The following is a 24,187-nucleotide window of genomic DNA, read 5'->3' on the forward strand; positions in this document are numbered from 1 at the left end:
CCCATTGGCCGCCCGCGCCGCCAATCACCGCCCGCTCCGCCAATGGGAGCGCGGAGCGGCGCTTCCTCGGAGCGGGCCAATGGGCGGATCGCGGCGGCGGGGCGGGGCGGTGCGCGCGGCGCAGTCACATGACGGGGCGGCGCTGGCGGGGGCGGCGGCGGCGCGACCATGGTGAGGGGCAGAGCCGGGGGCGGCGGGGCGCGGGGCAAGCCTGCCCGGGCGGGCTGCGGCGGGACGGGGGCTCCGGTGATCGGGGGACGGGCCCGGCCTGCGCCCGGGGCGCAGCGCCCTCAGCGGCCGCGCTGAGCCGGCGGCGCGGCGGGCCCGGCCGGGTGCGGGGCTGCGGCGGGCGCGGAGGCCGCGCGGTCCGGTCCGGGCGGGGCCGAGGTGCGGGCCGGGCCCGTTGTGTCGGCGGTAACGCTGCCCGCGGCCTGCGCCGGGTCGCCGCCTCGCTGGGTTCAGCCCATTCGCTCGTGGGGGGGCCGGGGAAGGCGGTGTTTTTACTAGGGAATCGCGGCCGAACCAGCGGTCAGTTTGGCTCTGTTCTGCCGTGCTGTCTCTGTTAAACCCGGGCTTGTGTCATTGCCGGTTCTGTGCACGTGTGCCGTGGCTGTCCGCCTTGCAGCCTGCGCTCCAGTCCCTCCTGACCCTCCTAGACTACTCGGGAAACCTCGACAGCAAACTTCCTTTCTTTTCCGGCAAAAGAGGTGGTTGTGTCTTGGTGGGCGCAGCTCATTAGCGCTCTTTGCCGCAAATGTTGATGTTTGTTAGGCAGGGAGGCAGCGAGGCGAGGGTCAGCCTCTTCTCCCAGGCCGTTAGCAGTAGGACGAGAAGGCATAGTCTTAAGATGTGCCGGGGGAGGTTCAGATTGGACATTTGGAAGAATTTATTCACAAAACGGGTGATTAGACGTTGTAATGGACTGCTCGCGGAGGCAGTGGAGTCGAGGTCCCTGGAGGTGTTTAAGGAAAGTCTGGACATGGCACTGAATGCCGTGGTCTGGTTGGTAAGGTGGTGTTCCGCCACAGGTCGGACTCGATCTTTCCAACCCCATTCATTCTGTGGAACCTGAAATTTCCACATGGAAATAATGCATACTAAGAAATACTTCTCAGTCTTCAATGAAAATAAGGGGACAATCGGTTTTCCTAATAAAACACAAATATCTTTAATTTGCCTTCAGTGGTATGTAATATTGAATAAAATTTTCAGCAGCACTTGCTGTGACCTCCACAGTGTGTAGTTAAGCTAAGTGTGGCAGGTAAACAGTACTAACAGTATATAGTGGGGCAGAAAAGAATGGAATGCTTTATTATAAAGAAGAGATTGCTCAGTTCTTAGGTTCTTGAAACAGACTTTCTTTCTAAAGTTATATGTTTGTTGATCTCTGTATCTTTGGGGCTGGGCAAAACCTGCAGTGCTACTTGAAAGAGGAATGTGAAATACTGAAATGGGTGATGAGAAATACTAAATCTATATAGCCACCAGTGTTCCCCACACAAATATTTTGTGGTAGTAATTAATTCAGCAATGAAACTACTTTTCTCTGCCTGTCATTTCCATGGGAACTGGCCAGACACTTGTCTGGTCTCATGGCTTCTTTCTAAGAATAGCTGTTGTTGGGTGATTCAGAAAAAATAAAGTTACAGATGTTGAACATGGGATAATTCCCTCTACCAAATTAGGCTCCCCTATGGTTTCCTGTGGCTGAGCTTGGTTTAAACCTTGAAGCTGAATGGTTAAGTACCTTTAACATGACTTGTTTTAAGAGGGCTCTGGCGGCTTTTGATCATACCCTGAATAAAAAGTCCATCTCTTTAATACTTAATTGTGTCTTGTGGCTTCCTGTAGCAGTAAGCACCAGTTTCAACACGTGAAAAATGCTTTCATCTCTCTGGTTTATCTCTGAGCTCCTATACTGCGAGATGTAATAGAAGTTCTGGAGCCTTCGGTGTTGCAGGGAAATGCTTCCTGTATGGTATCAAATGCTTATGTTCTTTTTTTTTTGGTGGGGGGTAATTCCCTCTCTAGGTTACCCAGCAGTGCCCTGTGTGCACCTGTAGGCTGGCAGTGTGCTGATCTGCTGCTGTAGCTCATCCATGCTCTCTCTTGGGCAGCAGTCATTTGAAATGTCTCAGCAGTGATGTGTTGGCAGGTAGTCTTCATAACATCCATCTCGGAGGAGGCAGGAAAACCTCCTTGGGTAAATGTCATTTGTTGTGGTATTCAGTACAGGCGTATGAGCAAACAGAAGGAAGTGCCATGTGGAACAGACTGTAAGCACATCAGTTAACTAAAGAAAAGGACTTTTGGAGATTAGATGAAAATACATTTTTGAATGGAATGGAAGCAAAACCTTTTACGCATTATTATTTATACTCTGCATGTGGCTTAAGGCACTTATGTGTCAGAACATGAGCTTTTATGCTTGACAAACTTCCTTGAACTCTGCTCTCTTTCAGTACTGTGTCATTCTTGAGTACTCCAAGGTACCAGATTTTTAAGTGTAATAAGTGGTTATTATTTTGGGCCTTCCCTAGAGTTCAGCTGAGTGTCAAATACGGAACTAAAAAATCAAAAACATCAGAGAAACAAAACCTGAAAGGAAGGAAAAAAGCACACACACCCACCAAAAAAAAACCAAAAACAAAAAAACCACCCAACAACAACAAAACCCACCCCACACCAAAAGCTAGCTTTCCTCACTCCCTCTCCAAATTAGTTTGCTGTGAGTTTTGACTTCCATAACTTGCATATGGTAACTTATGCTAGCTAGCCCTGTGCTCAGAGCTGGCAAAAGGCTTTTGTCTCTTGTGCAGAAACTGCTGGTGCAGCTGGGGGAGGCAGTTCTGTCCCTTCTCCACTGCTCACTTGCTTCCTCGTTGCTTCAGAGGAAAAATGAGTAAAGCAAAACTCCTCACATCAACTGTCCTTTTTCTCTACAACATTTGCAGTCTATCTGGTGTGGGTGTAACTCAGACATTTCTAAAGTCTAAATAGCTGCATAATTGCTGTAAATTGCTTGTCTTGTGCTCAGGCAGGGGTTTGTACCTTATTGTACATGTAGTTGACAAGGCAGGATATTCTGTACTGCTGGTTTTGTCCAGGGTCAAAGTATCTTCCACTTCAAAAGCTGATGTTCAAGACTGTTTTTGTAGATGGGCCTAGGACCCCAGTTGCTTTTTTGATAAAATGACCCTTGAAAATACTATCTTAGGTTACTAGGTTGGTAATTTAAGTGTAAGATGCAGAACATAAATAGCTTTATTCAACATGGACTCTGACAGAATGTTCTGATTCAGTGTGTGCTCTGCTGGATGTCACTGGTAGGATTTTGCTATATCTTCTCTTTCCTTCATTTGCCTTTTGTCACCACAGCCTCAAATTTCAGGCACCTGTTAGTAGGATATGTGTGTCTTGATGTGATGTTGTGTATCACTTGATAATAACCAGGTTATGTTTGGGAACCCCTGCTGTTCTAAAGCTGAAAGTAGCTTGCCTTCTAAAGCTGGCAAAGGTTAAGCTGATACATATTCAGACTTTGAAAAGTAAGAGTTCAAGAACTTGTTCACTAGTGCTGCTGTTAAGATATTTTCCCTTCCTTCAGAAGTAAAGGCTGCTACAATCAATCCCTCAAGTGACACAACTGCTCCTGTCATATGCTTTTGACAGCAGTGTAGGTTATTTTGCTACCCGTGCCACTTGAAAATGCTGTAGCTGTCTTCTCTTCAGACATGAAGTATAGTGCCCTTGTAGTAAAGACATCTTTGTTGAGGCTGATCACCTTCTCAGTTCTCAAATCAGCACACATACAGATTGAATTTTCCTTTCTTAATTCTCCATATCTTGGAGAGATATTGAAGAAATAAATTAATATCTTGTGTTAATATGAAAATGCTTCTGTTGATGAATTCAGTACTTAGTCTCAGTGTTGAATACAATGTGGGACCTGGCTGTTCAAATTTAGAGCAGAAATGGAAGTGTTCTTGGTCTTCTGTTAATGTAGACAGAGTTTGATGTAAAGCTGACACTATAAATGAATGAAGCTCCAATTTTTCCCCAACTGCAGCTAAACTACAGTGCTTAAAGTTCTGTAAGAAGATACAAATGTATCCGCTGAGCTCATAATCGGTATCATGAAAAGTATAGTCCAGAACTTGTTGTAGCCATGATTCTATAAGCAACATGTTTGCACTGAAAGTAAGGAAACTGGTGCACATGGACTCAGCCAAATACTTCTTGGAGTTGTAGCAAATATGTGTATGTTTCAGTAATGCTTTGGCTTGGTGTTGCTGTTAAAAAGCCTTTTCAGAGCCCTGCTTGCGGTGTTTTATGTGGCTTTAGGTTGAAGCAGGTGAATGGTAATCTATTAATCATCTAGGCTTATCTTTCAGCTTTTTTGCTGGTTTATAGCCTAAACTGCTCTCACAGCACTGCCTGGCCTCATGAGCAGCTGGGATGGAAGAGCAGGGCTGGTGGCTGTATAAACTTAATGCCCATCAGGAGAAGGGGGCTTAGGAAGTTGTGGTCAGTGTTAGCATTGCTGCATTGTTCCTAGCTGTGCTTTGATTTGATATGGGATTTGATATGGTCAGAGCATATGGCATTCAGCTCAGTTGTGATTTATTTTCTCTAAAGCACTGGTATGGATTCAGGGGACTGTAGAGTGTAAGCAACCTTCTGGCACAGACATAACTCAGCAAGTCTGTTATGTGATGTTCTGATATTGATTACTGCACACTAGTCCTTGCACTGTCATTTTATATTCCTTAAAAGTCTGATCTACCATTGAATAATTAAAGCTTAGCAATTACAGCAAACTTCTGCTGGCAGAACATACTTGTTTGACGGTTTGAAGTTGTCTAAGGGTTTGTAGCTATTGAATTGCCTGGCAAATAGGATCATCTAGCCATGGTTGCTGCTTTTTCCTTAAGCTTAAATCATTTTTGGAAGACCTGCACATTGATTAATTATATACCGGGAGAGCTTTGTAAGAGGTGCAGTCACTCTAATTAGTAGAGATGGCTTTTTCTGTTGACTAAATACACTTCTTAATTAGTTATTGTGTATAGTTGGAGTATTTCTGAGGCACACAGAGTCACAGAAGTGTTGGTTGGAAGGAGCCTTTTTCTCATTTAACATCTTTGAAGCAGGTTTGTCACCTGTGTTGGATCAGATCAGCCTTGGTTTTGTCCAGCTGGGTGATTGAGGAGCTTCAAGAGCAGAATTCCAATAGAGGATGATCTTGGCAGGAACAGTATTGCAGAGCACTGTGTTTACTGTATGTGGAAAAGGATAGTGGGGAGATTTCAACTGCAGAACAAGAACCCAATTAAATATGGGAAGTAACGGGGTGTGAAATGCTCTGTAAACATTAAATTGGTGTTAAAGTAAAACTTCTCTGCTTTAATGAAGCCCTCAATTTTAATCTCAGTCCTCAACAGATACTTCTGGGGACTCCTCGCATGAAACATGTGGGAGTTACTGAAGTTTTTAAAAACATTAGGGTGATGTAATTCATGGCCTTCCAGCTTGTTCCTGAAATGCAGTTAAAAGGAGGAGACCAGGGACCTTCTGAGCACAGTGGATGAATGAAGGGAACAAGTATAAATAGCTGAGAATTTACTGAAGCTGAAGGCTCAGAGAACCTGCTGTGCAAATCACTATGTGCTTGGCATTTTTCAAGACTAGAGAAGAAGTAGCTGGGATATCGCATCAGTGCTTTTGCCTCCAGCGGTATTTCAGAGGGGCCACCTGAAAACAAAATGCATGATGGAGAGAAGTGCAGATGCTCTAATGAGGTGTTGAAGGCTGATCCTGAACAAGAGGTGGATGGCAGTGTTTCCTTGTAAAGCCTTAGGAGGAAGGCTGCTGCTGGTGGGGACAGCAGTAGGAGTTCTGATCTATGTAAGTTTGGTCATCTTAGCAAATAACTTCAAAGATGCTTGTAGAAACTGATCTCATTATTCTGGTAGAGGGAGGGTAGCAGCTGCAGTAGAAGGCCTGTTATAGCTAGATTGAGGGGAAATAGCAGGATGTAAGCAATGGATTTATTTAATATTTTAAGAAAATGCAGTATGAACCTTGGAAAGTCAAAAGACAGTGGAAGTTTCAGTTGAAGGTATAGAATGTGCCTCTCTGAGGGGAAGCAAGAATGTCACTCGCAACTGTGACAAGGAGACATGAAGAGTTGTTTCTCTTCAGCTTTCTGAGCCAATCTGCAAGTAGCTTCTACCTTCTGGAATGCACTAACTGTACTTTATCCTTTGCTTATCTGAAACTTGTGCTGAATGGAATGGTGTGGCTCAGAGCAGTTGAGAACTTGTGACTTGTGAGCACAGAAGGCACCTGTGCAGTTGCAGTGTGTGGTCTGGGCACTGCTTTGAAGCTCTGTGGACAGAAGTAACAACGGTGCTTCCCCTCAGCACAGTCGTGTCTCTGCATTCTATGGGAGCTTTTCTTCCCAGATACTTGCTCTAGGTTCTTGACCTCTAATGTTGGAAGGGAGGAGTTGGCCCTGCTCTGCCCCCATGGCTTTGCTGTCCAAGGTGCAGTGGTGCTCACAGGCTGTCTGTAACCTCCCCTCAGGTTTTTGCAGAGCACGTGAACTTTCTCAGTTACATGTCACACAACTATTTCTGACAACCCTTGAGTGGTCATGCTGCAGTGTCACTTGCAGTGCATTTGAAAGTGTGGGAATCCAGGTTTAGTCATAAACAGCTTCATAAAAATAATTGAATTCTATTTTGTTTGATTTCTTTTTTCCTCCAGCCAACAACACAGCAATCTCCTCAGGATGAACAGGAAAAACTCCTGGATGAAGCCATTCAGGCTGTGAAGGTGCAGTCGTTCCAGATGAAGAGATGCTTGGTAAGAATGTGACTTTAAAATGCAGTGGAGCTTCTTGTCTGCTAGGAATAAACGAGTCGATCAATACCAATCTCTGGTGCTGTGAGGAGAATTAACCCTTTATGTATCTTTGTGCCAGAGGCTTTGCCAATAAATGAGGCAGCTGCTCATTGAGAATGAACCTTGGGTATTCTTTGAATGTGTTTTCCCGATTTTGACAAGATCAGTTAAAGATGTACCTTTATAATTTACGTGCTTGCATTTAAATAAACCTAAGATGAACTTTATTCTGAGATCATTGTTTATGTCCACTATTCTGTTGGTTTTTTTCATGTAGCCTTTTCTTGGTGTGACTGTCAGACTGAGAGGCTGTATAGGATCAATTTTGTAGGGATTAGTTGTAGATGGATATGTGAGTTCTTCTGTGACTGGAAAACACCACGGGCTAGTGTTGTGCTGAGATTTTTATCTGTGAATTGTAGCCAATTCAGGCAGATTATGTGATCACACATAGCTTTCCTGGGTTTGAGAAGCCTCAGTTTTTATTTGGAGAAATTGCTTAAAGTTGCAATGAAAACTTAAATATTCCCATATGTTTTCCTGTGGTTAGCCAAGCTAACTTTGTTCGCAGCCAAGTGACAGTAGCAAGAAGTGTAACACCTCTTCCAGTTTTGTGCTCAGTGGAATGCTTTGGAAATCTTTAAGTAGCTGCAGCTGCACTTTTCACTGCTATCTGTGATTAAGTGGCAGTATAAATACACTAAATGGATCACACTAGCAATTCTTTTTGTTTTCCCTCAAAACTTACTGCTTATGATGGGTTGCTCAAATCTGTGTAAGTGGTAGATTAGAGGTTTGTGGTTGTATCCTTCAGTGTTAGGTGATTAAATGTACCAGAAGTGTAATTTAAATGCAGACTAGTAAGGGGTGGCTTTCAGTGAGGTGTTTTGTGTGGGTGAGGAGGGGAAGGTGATGATGGCAGTGTGTATCGTCTGTCTCCTAGAGGTTTCTAGGAGATCTGTGAGATCTGAGCAAAATGGCAATGCAGATTTGCAGGAGGGGAACCTGTTCTGTTTTGCTTGCTGAATAGAATCTGAGTGTTGGGTGGAGATTGCTGCATAAGCAGAATGATTTTAGATTTTTCTACCATTAGATTGCGATTCGCTGTAGCTCTGTCTTCAGATGCATCTTCTTATCACCCCAGGTAAAATGTTCATTTAGTTAGTATGGGTAATGTAGTATAATTAGATATTAAACCACTTGAGGTTTTTTTTTTTAATAGATAAAATATCCTGCGCTTGCCCGGTGTCATTTCTAACAGACTTTTCTCTTTCTTCCTCTGAAGGACAAGAACAAGCTCATGGATGCTCTGAAACACGCTTCCAACATGCTTGGGGAGCTGCGGACTTCTATGTTATCTCCAAAGAGCTATTATGAGCTCTGTATCCTTTCAAGAGGAATGGGATGTTCATCTGCTTTTTTGGGTACAAGGGTGTCTTGTGTCAGATAGCTATTGGCACTGTTCTCTCCAATATTCAGTTATGTGTATATATTGTAGGAGAATATATGCTTTGTTCACTGTTTAAGTTCAGTTTTTCTCTCTGGTGTAAAAAAGGTCTTTATTGTCTTTCATATCTTCCTCTGGGAAGTTTCAGGAATCTAGTTTTAAAAACAGTATCAGCTCTGTAAAACAGCTCCTTTATTCCCAGTTTTATTTCCTTTTCTAATATGCTAGAAGTTGATTAAAGGTTTGAGGTTAATTTTGCACACTTATCCCAGTCATGATTACTGTTCAGAAGTACTGCCTGCATGGGCATGTTTGTATTTGGTATAGCATCTTTCTTCCTAGGTATGAATGAGCAAATTACTACTAAAATATGCTGTGGACATTCTAACTTAAAATCCTTAACTATGAGAAAAAGACATGGCAATTTCTGATGAGCTACACTACTTGGAAGTCTACCTGACAGATGAATTTGCCAAAGGCAGGAAAGTGGCAGACCTTTATGAGCTAGTACAGTATGCTGGAAATATCATTCCAAGACTGTAAGTGTTCCGTGTGTGTTGGTGTCTGGCTTTGTTTGCTTTTTCTTTTACAAACTGGTGAATAGTTGTGTAACTCTGGGTGCAGACAGTGAATGGCTTCTCAATCAGTTTATAGTGGTCCATAGTATTTCTGCCTGTCTGCAGTGGATTACTGTGAAACTTCTGAGATTAGGCCAAGAGTGCAGGTGCAGAAGGTTAGTTCTTCCTGTCAGTGTGTTAATTTTGCACATGATCGAGATGAAAGCACTTTCAATTTTGGAATAAAGTTGGCTTTTGGGTAAAGATCTGGTCAGTTGAAGATAACCAAGTTCCACACTCTGATCAGGGAGATCGACTATGCACTTATTGACTGTTTCTCTTACTGAGGCTCTAGATCTTACCGTATCCCATACAGTAGTTGCTTCATAACCTTCTGCCTTTTTAGAGAATAAGAAGTGTCAGGAGGAAGCTGAAAGTTTGTGACTTCACTCTTAGAATCTTCGTGTTTCTGAAATTTTTTTTTTTTTTTTTTGCAAAGTGATAGCTTGCCAGAAATAATACTTGAAGGCCTGTGAGGCTTGTATTTAAATATATGACTGTTGGGCTGCAGTAGATCTTTGACATAGTCACTTTTGGGATTTAAGTTTTGCTTGGTACTCAAGTTTTTCATTCCTAACTTTATGTTCATGCCAGGAAGAGGCTCTGGACGCATCAAGCTGCATCTTCATGCAATTTCTGGAGTTTGGCTGATGGCTACCACAGTGTCTTCACCTCTGTGTGTAACCATCAGAGCTGTCTTCCTGCCTGCTTGTAGACTCTGGTTCTCCCTGATGAAACTTGTGGTGCTTTCATGGAGATTCTGTGCATGGGGCAGAGGAGCAGGCAGGGAGGGGCAGGACCTCTAAACTGAATGGTTTAGGTTCTGAGTATCGTAGTTTTTTTCTTCTAAGCTGAAGGGGAATCCAAATATACTGGAGCAGCAGTTTTCTGCATCTCACATACTCCTGCTGCCCGTTACCTGATGCAGAGGTGCTGAGGGAATAAGCACAAGAGACAGTAGTTCCTATCCTGCTAGACTGCAGCGTGAGAGAGGCTTAACTCCTTCGCCATCATAGGTTACTTATCTCTATGTGTCAGAGCTGTTTTCCAGCTTAGTGGGATGCTGGGAGTATAAATGAGCTGGTCTGAGAGCATTCAAAACTTTGTGAGCATTTACACATTCAGTGTATCAAGCATTGTAATGAGGTCTAGTGGTTGTTCAGACTTCCTGTGCTCTGTACCAGGGGAGAATGGGAGTTGAAAGCTGACCAAATATCCAAAATTATGGGACCCAGGTGATAATTTTATTGCTTTTTTGTGCTTTGGTAATGCTGCCATTATGGACAATTAAGTGTGGTGTTGTTACTTTATGATTGATTGTTTGACTCTGTGCCTTTTGCAGGTATCTGCTGATAACAGTGGGTGTTGTCTATGTCAAGTCATTTCCACAGTCCAGGAAAGATATTTTGAAAGACCTAGTGGAGATGTGTCGTGGAGTGCAGCATCCTCTCAGAGGCCTCTTTCTTAGAAACTATCTCCTGCAGTGTACCAGGAACATCTTACCCGATGAAGGCGAGCAAGCAGAGTAAGGATGGGCTACTTGATAAAATTGCTGTTAATAGAGCTTATTTAAATTTTCTGTGTGACTTACTTCAGATTTGAGAGAAGTAGCTATGCTAGAATTCCATAGACTTGACAGGTGTTTAGTCCATTAAGAAGTCCTTCTAGCACTAAAGTTCCTCACAAGATATGAGCCTTTCTTATGAACCCAGAAATCCCACCCCACACTTCCCCACCCTCTTTCTTAAAACTTACATGCTCACCGGTGGCTGGAAGGATGAATACCTCTGACAAGGTTTTCTGTTCTTGACCTCTTATCAATTGCAGTGAAGAAACCACTGGAGACATCAGTGACTCAATGGATTTTGTGCTGCTGAACTTTGCTGAGATGAACAAGCTCTGGGTGCGAATGCAGCACCAGGGCCACAGTCGGGACAGAGAGAAAAGGGAGCGTGAGAGGCAGGAGCTGAGGATCCTCGTGGGAACAAACCTGGTTCGCCTCAGTCAGCTGGAAGGGGTTAATGTGGAGCGATACAAGCAGGTGGGGTGGCTCTCCATCCTTTCTGACTTCTGCCAACATTTCTCAGACTGTTCAGACTAGTTTACACTTGAGATGAGCACCTGGAAGTGTTATAGCTTTGCCAAAAGTTTGGAAATCCCAGTGCTTCTCAAACTCTTCACCTGAGGAAAGGTGATACTCCTGAAGGTATACCGTGTGTTCTTAGGCCAAGGACATGATTTGCACGTTCTCCTGTAAATCTGTCTACAGTGACAAGAAATTGTAAAACTTTCCTTCCAGATTCCTGTTTTTCTTGCAAAATAATGGGTTGGTCTAAGGGATATGTGTACATCCAGTGTTCTGGGATTGACTTCACAAGTTGTGAGGCTGTGCTTCCCAAAGCATTCAAGAGAACTGTTACTGTGTGAAATGACAGAGAAGGAAATGTATTATTTAAAAATCTTGTAAGTTCTACCATACAGCTGCTGAAAACAGCTTTGAGTGGTGCTGCTGAGACCCTGGGTATGTGCCAGCAAAGTCAGTAGCACTGACTTATGAAATCAAAGCTTGCATAATGTATGAAAGGGACAGACTGCTGAGATTGGTAGATTTTTTTTTTTCTCTGAAGTTCTGAAGGAACTGCAGAAAAATTGGACTTTTTATCAGAAAGCTTTTATATAGAAAGTCAGCTGAGAACTGGTAGAAGTTCTGCTCTGTTTGGATAACATGCATATGAATATAAACTTAAAAGGTAATTGTCAAATCACTGCAAGATCTTTTCCCTGTTTTCCAGATTGTTCTGCCTGGAATACTGGAGCAAGTTGTGAACTGTAGAGATGCTTTAGCTCAGGAGTACCTCATGGAGTGCATCATACAGGTGAGCTGCTTAGGTTCAATTGCAGTGATGGGACACAGGGATACTTGTGTACACTTAGTCAGAATCAGGCAGCTTTCACATCTTCCTCAGACTGGAAAACTTCATCACTGGGACCTGTACACAGTGACTTGTCCTTTACTTTTTACCAGATGGGCAGAGTGGAGGTGGATCCATTTTGTGCTCCTTCTGTTGCAGTAGTTTGTAAGCACCTGAGCAGCAGTGCTTGTGTTATGAGTTGTAATAGAAAAGTGGGCCCCTGAGTTACCCTTTTGTCTTATATCTCTTGCTTCATGCATTTACCCAGTCAAGGTCAGCTTCATAGGCCAGAGTGTAATTACTATGTGGCTATCTGCTTTAGAATTATTCTTCTGTGTAACGTTTTTCTTCTGTGTAACAATGGGCAAATTCAGTTTATAACTTGATGACTATTGATCTAAAACTTCAGGTTTTCCCAGATGAATTTCACCTCCAAACCCTGAACCCATTTCTCAGAGCCTGTGCTGAGCTGCACCAAAATGTGAATGTGAAAAATATAATTATTGCTTTAATTGACAGGTGAGTGACTAAGGGGGTGGAACTTGACTCAAAATTAAGTTTGTGTTGTGCACAAGCAGATGATAATTCTTCTATCATTTGAATGTTTAATTTCTGATACCACTTCACTGTTTCCTTGTCTTTCTATCAGCTGTAATTAAAGCTGTGAAGAATATTATTTCTGTAGCTTCTACTCTCTGAACTCTGCTTTTACAGCTTCCAATGAAACCTGCTTTATGGATGGATTAAGACTTGTAAACCAGGAAACAGCCCATTTAGTATTGAGCAGTTTCATGCTTTGGAACTGAAGTGACAGCAGTGCCCTGCTTTGACCGCCATATCACTCATAGGTACCTCTTGAAAACTTGAAGATCCTAATGGCTAAATCATCTTTACCTTGCAGGGTCAAAGATCAGAGAACATAACAGTGCTTCTTCAGAACAGAGCTAATAGGAAGTGGGGCTACCTTCTTAATTCTTAGCTTGCCACTGGCACCTTGACTGTTCTCCCAAAAGCGTGTTTTTCCTGTGGAGATACTGCTTAAAACTGCTTGCACTGAGTTCAGATTTTCGGGAGAAATCATAGAATCCTTTAGTTTGGAAAACATTTTTAAGGTCAAACTAAAGTTTTAATTTGTATTCTGAAAGGAAGCGATGATTTTCAGTGAGCACCTGCACTTTGTTACTGCAGAAAGGAAGTGCACTTGCATGGCCAGTCTCAGGCCCTAGAAAAGCCTTGTTCTTTGCATTTGCATCCAAACATATACCTTCATACATCTGGTCCATGTACCAATGGATGGACTTCAGTTACCACAGCGATCTTGGGTCCCCCTGGCATTCAGAATTGGGTAGGATTACTGCATCATCTCCAGCGCCTGGAGAGGACTTGTGTGTATTGGGCATGATTGGTATAACTCAGGTGCTTGAATTTTTTACTTAGCAAATCTGTAGTTAGTTTTCTCCACGTTACGTCAGATTTGTATGTTCAAGACTTTGGTTTTATTGGAATATCTTTCAGTGTTTGTGCATTTGTCCGAGACACTGTGCTGACTTTGACATCTCATACAGGGATGTTTACAGGAGTTCATTGGTTTCCCACACTTTGATGCTGTGACTCAGATTTTTCATAATTTCAATAGCTTAAAAAAAAAAAAAAATCCAGAACTGTAAACCCCAAACACCACAAAACCCACAAATCCCAAGAAATGTTCCTGTAACTGATTTTTGAGACTATCTTGATTACTTTTAGAAGAGGTCATGGGATATTTTGCTAAGCTCTTACACTGGAGTGTGGCAGTGTCATTCTTGTGAGGAGGCTTTCCTTGTGTAGTTTTTGCTGTTCAACTTTGGTATCACCTCCACAGTAAGGTTTTTGTGTTCTTATTGTTACAAACACCAGTAGGGGACTGACCAGCAGTGACCCTCTGTCTTCCCAGCCTTACCACTGCTGGGGTCTGTTGGCAGAAGGCTGAAGGTTTCCAGAGCTCTGTCTTTGGGCTGTAAGACAAGGGCAGAAAGGTAGCAGTGTGATGGTTATCTTTGATAACAGCTTGAGATTTTGACTGTAATGTTGGAGCATATGAGTGGATCTGTCCTTGGAATCCATGTGCGTAGGGAGGATGTTGCTCTTGTGTTTGTGTTGGAGCTGGTAGCAGCAATGGCCACGAGCTTCAGTGTTGTGTAGTTAAGATGTGAAGCTGCTCTGTATAGTTGTGCCTCTTGGCATTTCTCATCTTTCTTCCAGCTGGCATTGGGTAATTGAATCTGAACATCAGTGACTGCTGAAGAAGCTTGTGAAAATTTTATCCTTTTTCCTGTGGGGCTTTCCTGCTAAAGGAATCTCTGCAAATTGTCTTGCTGCTTTGGGATCTTTGTTGCCTTACTAAACCATTCATGACTTTTAATTATGCTGCCATCTGCCTGCAGTTTGTTCATACCTTGTAGCATTGCTGGCTTTACACTGAGCTGTTGCCAAGGAAAGCTGCCTTATGCCTCTAAGAAAAAGCAGTGATTGTTCTTGGCTTTAGAAAGTCTGCGTCTTACCACCCTAATCAAATATAAGATTAGTTCAATGTCTTATTTTTCCTGGCAGTGAAGTTTTTTGGCCTCCCAGGCTGTTCTTATGCGTCTCTTTATTTCAGATCCAGAGTTCATTCAGAATTAAAACTGAGAAACCCTGTAGAAAGAATTTAAAAAAAAATTATTGCAATGCCTTTTCCTCAGTATTTTTGTAGTTATTTTTCTAGTTCAGAGTAGAATAATCTCAATAATTAGGAAGTCAAGATAGCAGTGCTGGGCTTCTTAAGCTGCAACTCTGTTAAAGTGTTAGTCTTCTGATAGTGGTGCTTTCTGTCCTGTATCTCATTTTTGCAGAAATGGTGGTTGGCATGACTTTCTCCTCTTACAGATAAAAATGCCTCTCACCATCTCCTGTATGCTTGCTGGATGGTGATTTCTTCCTCCCACTGCCCCCCCCACCTTCCTTCCTTCTCAAATTTTCTATTTTCTTTGTATTTTCTTCTCTGCAAATAGTGTAAGTTCCAAAGATGTTGGTTGGTCTTTAGTGACAAAGAATAGTTAAGTCAGCACATTCCTTTTGTGTGGTTTTGTTTCCAGAGGCTGTTTTGTGGAGGATGCTATTGGGTTCCTAATTTCAGTAATACCACTGAATGAATAAATGCAGGATATTTGCTCTTCCATCAGCCTACTCTATACCTCTTTATCAGCTAGAAAAAACAGAGCACTTGCTTCTAGCTGAAAAACATCAATTATGAAATGTCCTTCCTGTTCCTTCTTCACCTTGCCTTTTCTATCAGCGCTCTTTTCCAGGACTGATAGTTACCAGGCTCAGTTGCTCATAAGGCTTATGACTTCCATTAATTTCCTTTTTGCTTGTAATAGAGCTTCCAAATATACCTAAAGGACTTGCTTTTTCTGCCAGTCCCTCCTTCTGCTCTGTATTTGAGGAGTGGAAAAGCAATCCTGACCAAGTTGCTTTCCTTGCTCTGTCACCAGGTTAGCTTTATTTGCACATCGTGAAGATGGACCTGGTATCCCAGCAGATATCAAACTCTTTGATATCTTTTCACAGCAGGTTGCTACTGTTATACAGGTATGTTGGGTATCCCTGCATGCAGTTTTGGGGGTGGTTTTTTTTGCAGACTTCTGTGTTTTAGTGTCAACTTTGTGCCGTCTTAAATTTCAGTCTCGGCAGGATATGCCCTCAGAGGATGTGGTGTCTTTGCAAGTTTCTCTCATTAATCTGGCTATGAAATGCTACCCAGACCGTGTGGACTATGTTGACAAGGTGTTGGAGACTACTGTGGAAATATTCAACAAACTTAATCTGGAACAGTAAGCATGTCTTGCATTTTCTTTGGCATTGCAATTAATACCCTAAAATCAGACCACCTGCATTTCACCACGTTTTGGCGAGATAGCAGAGCCATGCTCTGGATGTGTAAGGTCACTGCTTTTGGACTGAGCTGCAGCAGCCCTGATGAACTCCTGACTCACCAGGACTTGCTCCCCTGTGCGTAAGTTGTGCTGGACAGCCACACAATGTGTGTGCATTTTGTAGGCATCCCTTACAGCACTCTAGAGTTCTGCTATTGTTGCATTGCAGCCACACTCTCTGCTTCTGCTGGCAGCAAATTAAAACATGCATTTGTTACTGTATGTCCCAAAGAGCAAGCTCTGACATTTTGATACTCTGTCCTTTCTCCCTAGCACTAAGTTGCTTTGTGGTTGTTGTATACCTCAGAATTGATACTCTGAAGCAGACTTTAAACTTGTCTAGGTATGTGAACCATTGATTAATTGTGGCTTTTTGCATCTATTTTCTTTTAGTATTGCAACAAGCAGTGCTGTTTCGAAGGAGCTGACTAGACTTCTGAAAATCCCAGTTGATACTTACAACAATATCCTGACTGTTCTGAAACTAAAACATTTTCACCCACTCTTTGAATACTTTGATTACGAGTCCAGGAAGAGCATGAGCTGTTACGTGCTTAGCAATGTATTGGATTATAACACAGAAATCGTGTCCCAAGAACAGGTATGATACAAGTTAACTTGAAATTCTAGGTATTTAAATGACTGTTCAAAGACCTGAAAACACACATAGTGACTTCATACAGGGCACGCTTTGCTTTGTTTCCCAGCCTGCGTGCCCCTGCCTCCCCTGGCACAGACTATATCTCACTTGGTAATTCTTCCTCTTGTGTTCTTAAATGTCTTTGAACAATCTTACCTAACCTCATCCTAGAGGCTGCTTTTGATTTACACCTCAGCCTAGACAGTAATCTGTTAGGTGTGAACAAAGACCCTGAATCCCTTGAAAACTGTGTCTGCTATCTAAAGAAGGCTGCACAGCCTTTGTAATCTGAATTTTCCTCTGCACGGCTGTGCTGCCCTGTCTCACTTGTGCTGAGAGGGACCCTTCTTCAGGGTGTAAGGCACATATGTCTGAAGCATCACCACTGTGAGTGGCTGTAAAGATGTTCCCAGTTGGTGGCAATTTATGCTTATGGAGTGCTGTAGTTTAAACAGAGCTTCTGTTACCTTTAACAGGTTGATGCTATCATGAATTTGGTCTCCACGCTGATCCAGGATCAGCCAGATCAGCCTGCTGAAGATCCTGACCCTGAGGACTTTGCTGATGAGCAAAGTCTTGTGGGAAGATTTATTCATCTGCTGCGTTCTGATGACCCTGACCAACAGTACCTGGTTGGTGACTGGTGCTTCTCAATGTCTGTGCTCTCTACTGTCACACTTCTTGCATTATTGACTGCACAACACTTGAGTGAAACTGGCAGCCTGGGGGTCACTGACTTGGCACTACAGACTCAGTAGTGAACGTTCTGTATAACACCTTTTAGGGCTAGGATATGTTTTTTATTCAGAAAAAGCAGATGAGGACTTGAGCATTTGTTGATTTAAAATTTTGATCCCATGAGGTGGCAACTATCTGTATTAGTTTGTGGAACACTTAGTGTTCTGACAACTTCATATGACCATCGACTGAAAACACAGCAAGTGCTCTTTGTGTGCTATTTGTGTATTTTGATACCAAGAGAATGTAAAAAATCTCAGAAAATACAGCTTAGTCTGTTTGGCCCTACAGAATTTAATTTCTGGAACGATGGGGTCTTTATACACCATACGGTGTCCTGCTGCTTGGTTCCAAATGCTTTTCCGCTCTGCTTGGTCCATCTGTAACAATAGATTTGACACGTCCTTGAAACTCGTGCATTATGGTACTTGTAATGGTTTGAGTTGATCTCTGGCAGCTTAATATAGTTCTGTTGTTAATGTATATAAACAGTGAGAATAGAGCAACAGAATGAAGTGCAAGTTGTGCATAACACAACTAGCATTGATGTAGCTTGGCTTTAAGATCTGGTATAAAAAATTCTTGCTTGAAGTGTAATGAAACTTATGTAATGGGAGAAGCATAGCTTTACAGGAATTGGTGACTGTTGTGTTTCAAGACCTTATTGTTGGAGTAAAGCAGAAAGGCAAACCAAAAAAACGTACCACACCCTTTTTTTTTTTTTCTTTCTTATAGAGAGCAAAGCTTCCTTCAAAGGAATGCTGGCACCAAGGAAATTGATATTTCTACCCCAAAAGAATTTACATAGCTAGAGATGTTGAAGCTGTTTTTGCAAAGATACTGTGTGTCTGTCTTTCTCATCTAGCAGTGCTTTGCTTTAATCACATTGGCCACCTTTAAATACCATCAGGGGATTTGGCACATTATCTTTTGGGTACAGTTCTATGAGCGAAGTAACACCTTTTAGTAATAATGCTTAATAGCTTCCTCAGCATCACAAATGCTTGCCTCAAATTTTTCTACAATGCAGCAGCAGCAGGAAAAAAATCCAAGGCTATAGGATTTTCACAGTATCTCACTTTAAATTATGCATTCTGTATGGAAGATACATGAAATGCAAATTCAAACAGCCTAGTCCAAGTGTATTAGCCGGAGTGGCTAACCAGTGTGTAATGTGTGATTACAGACTTTTGTATATTCAGGTTATTTACATGAATTCTACATCTAATTGAAAAATACATTTGGGTGGGGCACTGAGCTTCCCTTGGGTGCTTGTTTCTGTGAAGGATTCTCTGAGCTCACAGTGCTTCTGTTCTAGATCCTCAACACTGCCCGGAAGCACTTTGGGGCAGGGGGGAACCAGCGCATTCGTTTCACGCTGCCACCCTTGGTTTTTGCTGCCTACCAGCTCGCTTTTCGCTACAAAGAGAACTCCAAAGTGGTAAGTTCACCTCTAGCTTGCTCTTTTAAGCTTGCTCGGCTTTATTTTCTTGAAAATGCATTTTGTCTGGCTGCATAAGTGTGCTCAGACTTGATACAGAAGGCTAGCTTTTTGGGGTTTTTTTCTCAAGGCAGATTTTTTTTTTTTCTTGAGGTTTGATGCTTTTAGTACTTGAGAAGTGATGAAGCAGAAATTGGCCAGTTTTGTTTATTCATTAAGGTGACTGATTATGTGCCTTTACTGGGGACCAGAACTGATGGCATGAAACTGATTTAAATATGGATATTGAAGTTCATCCGTTCCTAAATTGTAGCTACATTATTGTAATGTTTCTAAATCTACAAAAAAGCACTTGCTTTAACTTACGCAGTAATAGTAAAAGTATACATTAAAGTATTGACTGATCCATTTTGGCTATCAAATGCTTTCTGATTGAGATAATTACCTTAAATATGTATTTCCTACATTATAGGGAAATAAGTTTAAATGTTTGTTAAAATTCTCTTCCACTTCTGATTGCTCTGGACTGAACAGAATTTTTCTCCCCTAGGCTTTTGCTCCTTTATGTGCTAAGCTTAGCTGCCCGAACTGCAGTTTACGTGTAGGCTTCTGAGGAAGGCTGGTAGGAAAAATGTGTGTGAAGTTTTTGTAACCGAAAGAAATACTTTGTGCAGACCCACTGAAGCCAACTGGGCTGCCATACTGCTGGGGCACTGGAGAGACTGAAGTGGCATCCGAGGGCAACAGACTGGAGCACTTAACAGATCTTAGTACAATTTAGATTCCCTTTTCCTTGTAGCAATGCTCTTGTTCAAGCCTTTACTTGTTTTTCTTGTCTAGGATGACAAATGGGAAAAGAAGTGCCAGAAGATCTTCTCGTTTGCTCATCAGACCATCAGTGCTCTGATCAAAGCAGAGCTGGCAGAGCTGCCTCTCCGACTCTTCCTGCAGGGAGCACTGGCTGCAGGAGAGATTGGCTTTGAGAATCACGAAACTGTGGCCTATGAGTTCATGTCCCAGGTGCGTGTCCAGCTCTTAGGGCTGGTGTCCTGTGCTGCCTTTAATTTGGGTAGGTTTGCTGAACACTGAACCATCCGGTGTGATTAAAACACCTGAAATGATGGACAGCCAATGCTACTAGGTAGAAACTCCTCATTTCATTCTTGCTTCCCAGGCTGCTGTGGAATTAAGCTCCATTGCTACTGATTTGAATACTCAGTCTGACAACAGTGGTATGTTGCAATGCTGCCTCCTGCTCGTGTAGTTGGCTCACTGGAGGAGTGTAGTTTTCTCAGCATAAAATGCTCCTTCACTGCTTCTGTCTCCAGCTCCTGATATCCAGCTGGTATTGCCCTGACCACAAGCACTCTTTGGAAGTTTTCTAAAATCTGCAGTGTTCACAACTGCTATGCTGGGCTTTGCCAATTAAAATCCTTGTATTGGAACCTATTGTAAACTACTCTGAAAATCTATTTGAACTTGTAACTCGGTCTTAAGTCTTACTTGTTGCAAAAACCTTCCCCTCCTACCCATCACATAAAGAACCAAAGTGTTCCACGTTATCCATGTTGTAGCTTTGTCCTAATCTTTCTTCTAATACTGCTACTAAATGCATGTTTTTAAACAGAGTTGCTGATAAGCTGGGTTTGCTCACTGTGTTGTATCAGTTGCTGTTGTAGCACAGTTCTGAAGATGAGAGCAGCATGGCAATTATGTACTGGTCTGTCGTTAGAGATACGGTTCAAGATTTGTCTATTCTCTGAAGATCCTCCATCTATGTAGCAACAGTGCAAGTGCTTTTCTTACCTACTATGTCATCACTGACCTGCCATCAACTTCTGCTCTGCTAATTTGTGTGTTTCAAAGAACCAAATCTTCTTCGAGGACTATTTCTGCTGCTGAAGTTCTGTGTTTGAATTAGTGCTTGAAATGTGGAAAAATTCAATCTTCAGATTATATATGGGATCTCACATGTTTGCTATGACCACTTGAATACTGTTTCTTGTAAGACTTTTTTCTGGTCTGTGGATTTACTTGATTTTTACACACTATATGAAAGATGTTTTTTCCTGCCTGAAGCTTTTTAACAAATGCAAATCTGGACAGTTTCTTGCTGTGTCAGTAGCAGGTGTGATTTTTTTTTTTTTCCTGATGTGTTCTGATTGAGTCTTGCTTTCTGCCTTGTCTAGGCCTTCTCTCTATATGAAGATGAAATCAGTGACTCAAAAGCACAGCTGGCTGCAATCACCTTGATAATTGGGACATTTGAGAGGATGAAGTGCTTCAGTGAGGAGAACCACGAGCCTTTGAGGACTCAGTGTGCACTGGCAGCTTCCAAACTCCTGAAGAAGCCAGACCAGTGCCGAGCTGTGAGCACTTGTGCCCATCTGTTCTGGTCTGGCCGAAACACTGACAAGAATGGAGAGGAGGTATGAGCAAAGTGACAGCAGTGGGACATATCCTGCCACAGTAACAGCTCTGCCTTCCTTCTGTAGACACTTCTAAAGTAGACACATCAGTGAAGTAGGTTTGGTTGGCATTTATTCTAATACATGAAACTTCTAATACTTGCTGCAGTGTAAACTGCATAAATAAAGAAAATGGAGAAAACTCTAATTTAAGGGTGGAAGTACCAGGCAAGCTTTTGAGTGTCATGTAGTTAAAGGCCAGTTGACTGCCCTGCACTTTGCTTGTATTTATTATATTAACTCAGTTTGCACGTCGACTACTAAAATTCCAAATTAAAGCCACAAGTTGTTGTGAAGTTAAGGTAAAAATCCTCTCTGTTCTTCAGGCCTTGTCACATAAGCTGTTGTCATTTTAAAGAGCAGTGTTTGAAACATATTTTTTGAAGTATGCATTATGGTCCATGTTACAAAATTGAGTTAATTGATTTCATAATGGAAGGCTTTCAACAACTATTCATGTTACTGTGCAATTTAACAAAATCTAATGTTGGTGGCAGTCAGACAGGGTGGGCTTTCAGTGACAGCTTGCTCTTTGCAGTTTGTGTAGTTTTGTATTTCTGTGGCAGACCCCCAGGAAACACTGTGTGCGCTAAGGGAAGAGATACTGGAGCTCCCTAAGGTTCTTTTATTTATTGTAACTTTGGTGTTTTTCCTTCTAGCTTCATGGAGGAAAAAGAGTGATGGAATGCCTGAAGAAGGCTCTGAAGATAGCAAATCAGTGCATGGACCCTTCTCTGCAAGTCCAGCTTTTCATAGAAATTCTGAATAGATATATCTATTTTTATGAAAAGGAAAATGAGGCGGTGAGTGGAAATCCATTCTCTGTTGCATCTTTTTTAAAGAGCGTTTCTTTAAACTCTTCATTCACACTTACACCACAAATTCTCTTCAGCTTGCCTTGTAGTCTCATGAGAGGCACAAGTTCCCATGATGAAAGGAGTCAATTCTTGATGTGCTAGTAAAACCACTGGATTAAACTGTTCTCACATTGGAGGGAAATGTTTGCAGTTTAGTTATGAATTTAAATAGTGAGACTTGTATACCTGAAATATTTTAGATTAAAACTTACTGGAACTTACACGAGAAAGTAGTAAGATCCTGGCTTTAGAGCTGCACATTTATTAATGTGTACATAAGGGAAAGAAAATTCTTTACAGGTGTTTATGGTTACTGCTGACTCTGCCAGATTGGTGTAAGCTTTAATTTCACAAAGCAGATATGACACCATACATACTCAGCTTATATTGTATGTGTGTATGATCTGAGATAGTTACCTGATCCATTTTCTGTTAGCAGATAAAGAAGAGTTACGCAGTTTGCAAAACCTGCTTGGTCGAGTAGAGATCAGTGTCTCCTCATTGGTTGAGAGCAGACATTAAAAGAATACCCTGTAGTTCTGAGAGAATTCCTAAAGAAATTTGAGGGATTTGCTGGCTTTCCAATAACTGAACTGGCTTCTCAGTATAGGAGTGCTCTAGCATACGAGATGCTGTATTTGATGGAGATGAAAATAAAGCTTTGAATTTCAAAGCACCTGGCAGATGTAAAAATACTCTCTGGATACTCTGGTGGCTCGCTGATACTGTTTTGTGTAGTGCTGAACTTCAGCCCATAGGCAGCTATGACTTGTTCTCTAAGAATAACTTTAAATCTGATTTTACCATCCTGACTGATTTCTATAAGAAACAATTATCTTGCAGTGCATATACAATCTGATTGTGTGTGCCATTTGTTTGAAGCTTTTTAAATTTGTGTTGAATACACTGGCAAGAAATGCTGTTGGAGTAGTTAAAAAGCTCTCAGGCTAATGACAAGTTTTTCACATTTGCTGGGATGGCGCAGTTTCCCCAGAACTCTGAAGCTGGATGGAAAGGATCCTGTGGGGAACCAGAGAAGGCACTCCCCAACAGCTTGTCTACATACAGTCTTAGCAGCATTTAGAAGGACTGTCCAAATACAGATAGCTTAAAGAAAAGCCTGTTAAAACTAATGTCTGTGCACTTGTACACAGCTGGTGTTGATGACTTCTGTTTTATGTTCTGTAGGTGACAATTCAGGTTTTGAATCAGCTTATACAGAAGATCAGAGAAGACCTCCCGAACCTTGAGTCTACTGAAGAAACAGAACAAATTAACAAACACTTTCACAACACACTGGAGCACTTGCGTCTGAGGAGGGAATCACCAGAATCTGAGGGGCCAATTTATGAAGGTCTTGTTCTTTAGAAAGACACTCACTGTACCTGTTTTCATTTACATACCGTGTTTTTTTTAAGATAGGTTCCTAGGTTGTGCCTTTCAGAAACGTCAAATTAACATTCATGTGTTCAGTCTGGCACTTCAAACACTTGTGTTGAGTACTCTAACAAATTTGGAAGGTTGGACCAGCAGCTACAGGTTTCATCAGTTAGCATGGCTGAAACTTTCTTTGAAGTCCATGTGACATGGTAGGGCTCTTCAGTTCTGATTTCTCTTCTGTCTGTTCACTGTTGCTTCTGTAGCACTAGAGCTCTAAACTGGCAGTGACTGTCAGCTGAAACTGTGTCTGATCCTTACAGAGCATCAGATTTTTGGGATTATTGTACGTCAAATTCTGCTTGTGCTTTCCTTTTAATGCGAGTTAAGAATAAGTGTAATATTTTTCCCTAAAACTAGAATATATTAATGCATGTTTGGAGAGTTTTAAAGTACCATGTTCAAAAACAGAAGTTATATTTTGCATATTAAGGCTCTTTGATATTCAGTGAGGGCCAGTACTGTGCACAGGGCATATTTATCAAGATAATTTTGTTCCAAATAGTATAAAAAAAATAGAGAAATTGCAATCTATATAGATATGTATAACCTTCATTACTGTAAATTTAGGGGAAAATGCATTACACAAGTCTATTCAGTATCATGATTTTGCACCAGTGAAACAATAAAGTTGCTATTAACACCTGTTGTTTCATGTCTCTTCAGAGCCCACTGTTGAACCTTCTGATAAAAGTGAAAGAACTTTTGTTTTGTAGTGACAGAAAAATCAAGGTGTAATTACCCTGGCTGAGCTGGGTGGCTGCTGCC

General features: G+C 41.9%; 1 protein-coding gene across 1 annotated transcript; it reads left to right on the forward strand.

The window, feature by feature from the left end:
* Nucleotides 1-124: 124 nt before the first annotated feature.
* On the forward strand, nt 125-24,062 carry VPS35 (VPS35 retromer complex component). The gene is made up of 17 exons (XM_040074990.2): nt 125-171; nt 6,772-6,870; nt 8,195-8,291; nt 8,772-8,895; nt 10,316-10,498; nt 10,801-11,014; nt 11,766-11,849; nt 12,295-12,404; nt 15,398-15,494; nt 15,588-15,736; nt 16,232-16,439; nt 16,955-17,110; nt 18,535-18,657; nt 19,498-19,677; nt 20,847-21,086; nt 21,785-21,928; nt 23,171-24,062. Exons 1-17 carry the CDS (start codon nt 169-171, stop codon nt 23,348-23,350), a joined length of 2,391 nt encoding a protein of 796 aa, XP_039930924.1. The 5' UTR covers nt 125-168; the 3' UTR covers nt 23,351-24,062.
* Nucleotides 24,063-24,187: the final 125 nt, after the last annotated feature.

Source organism: Hirundo rustica, chromosome 11 (genome assembly GCF_015227805.2).
Source record: "Hirundo rustica isolate bHirRus1 chromosome 11, bHirRus1.pri.v3, whole genome shotgun sequence".
NCBI classification, from domain to species: Eukaryota; Metazoa; Chordata; class Aves; order Passeriformes; family Hirundinidae; genus Hirundo; species Hirundo rustica.

Coding starts and splice junctions, on each gene's coding strand:
- VPS35 (XM_040074990.2), top strand. Junction 11,015..11,765: donor ATGTGGAGCGATACAAGCAG/GTGGGGTGGCTC, acceptor CCTGTTTTCCAG/ATTGTTCTGCCTGGAATACT. Junction 17,111..18,534: donor ACCCTGACCAACAGTACCTG/GTTGGTGACTGG, acceptor CTTCTGTTCTAG/ATCCTCAACACTGCCCGGAA.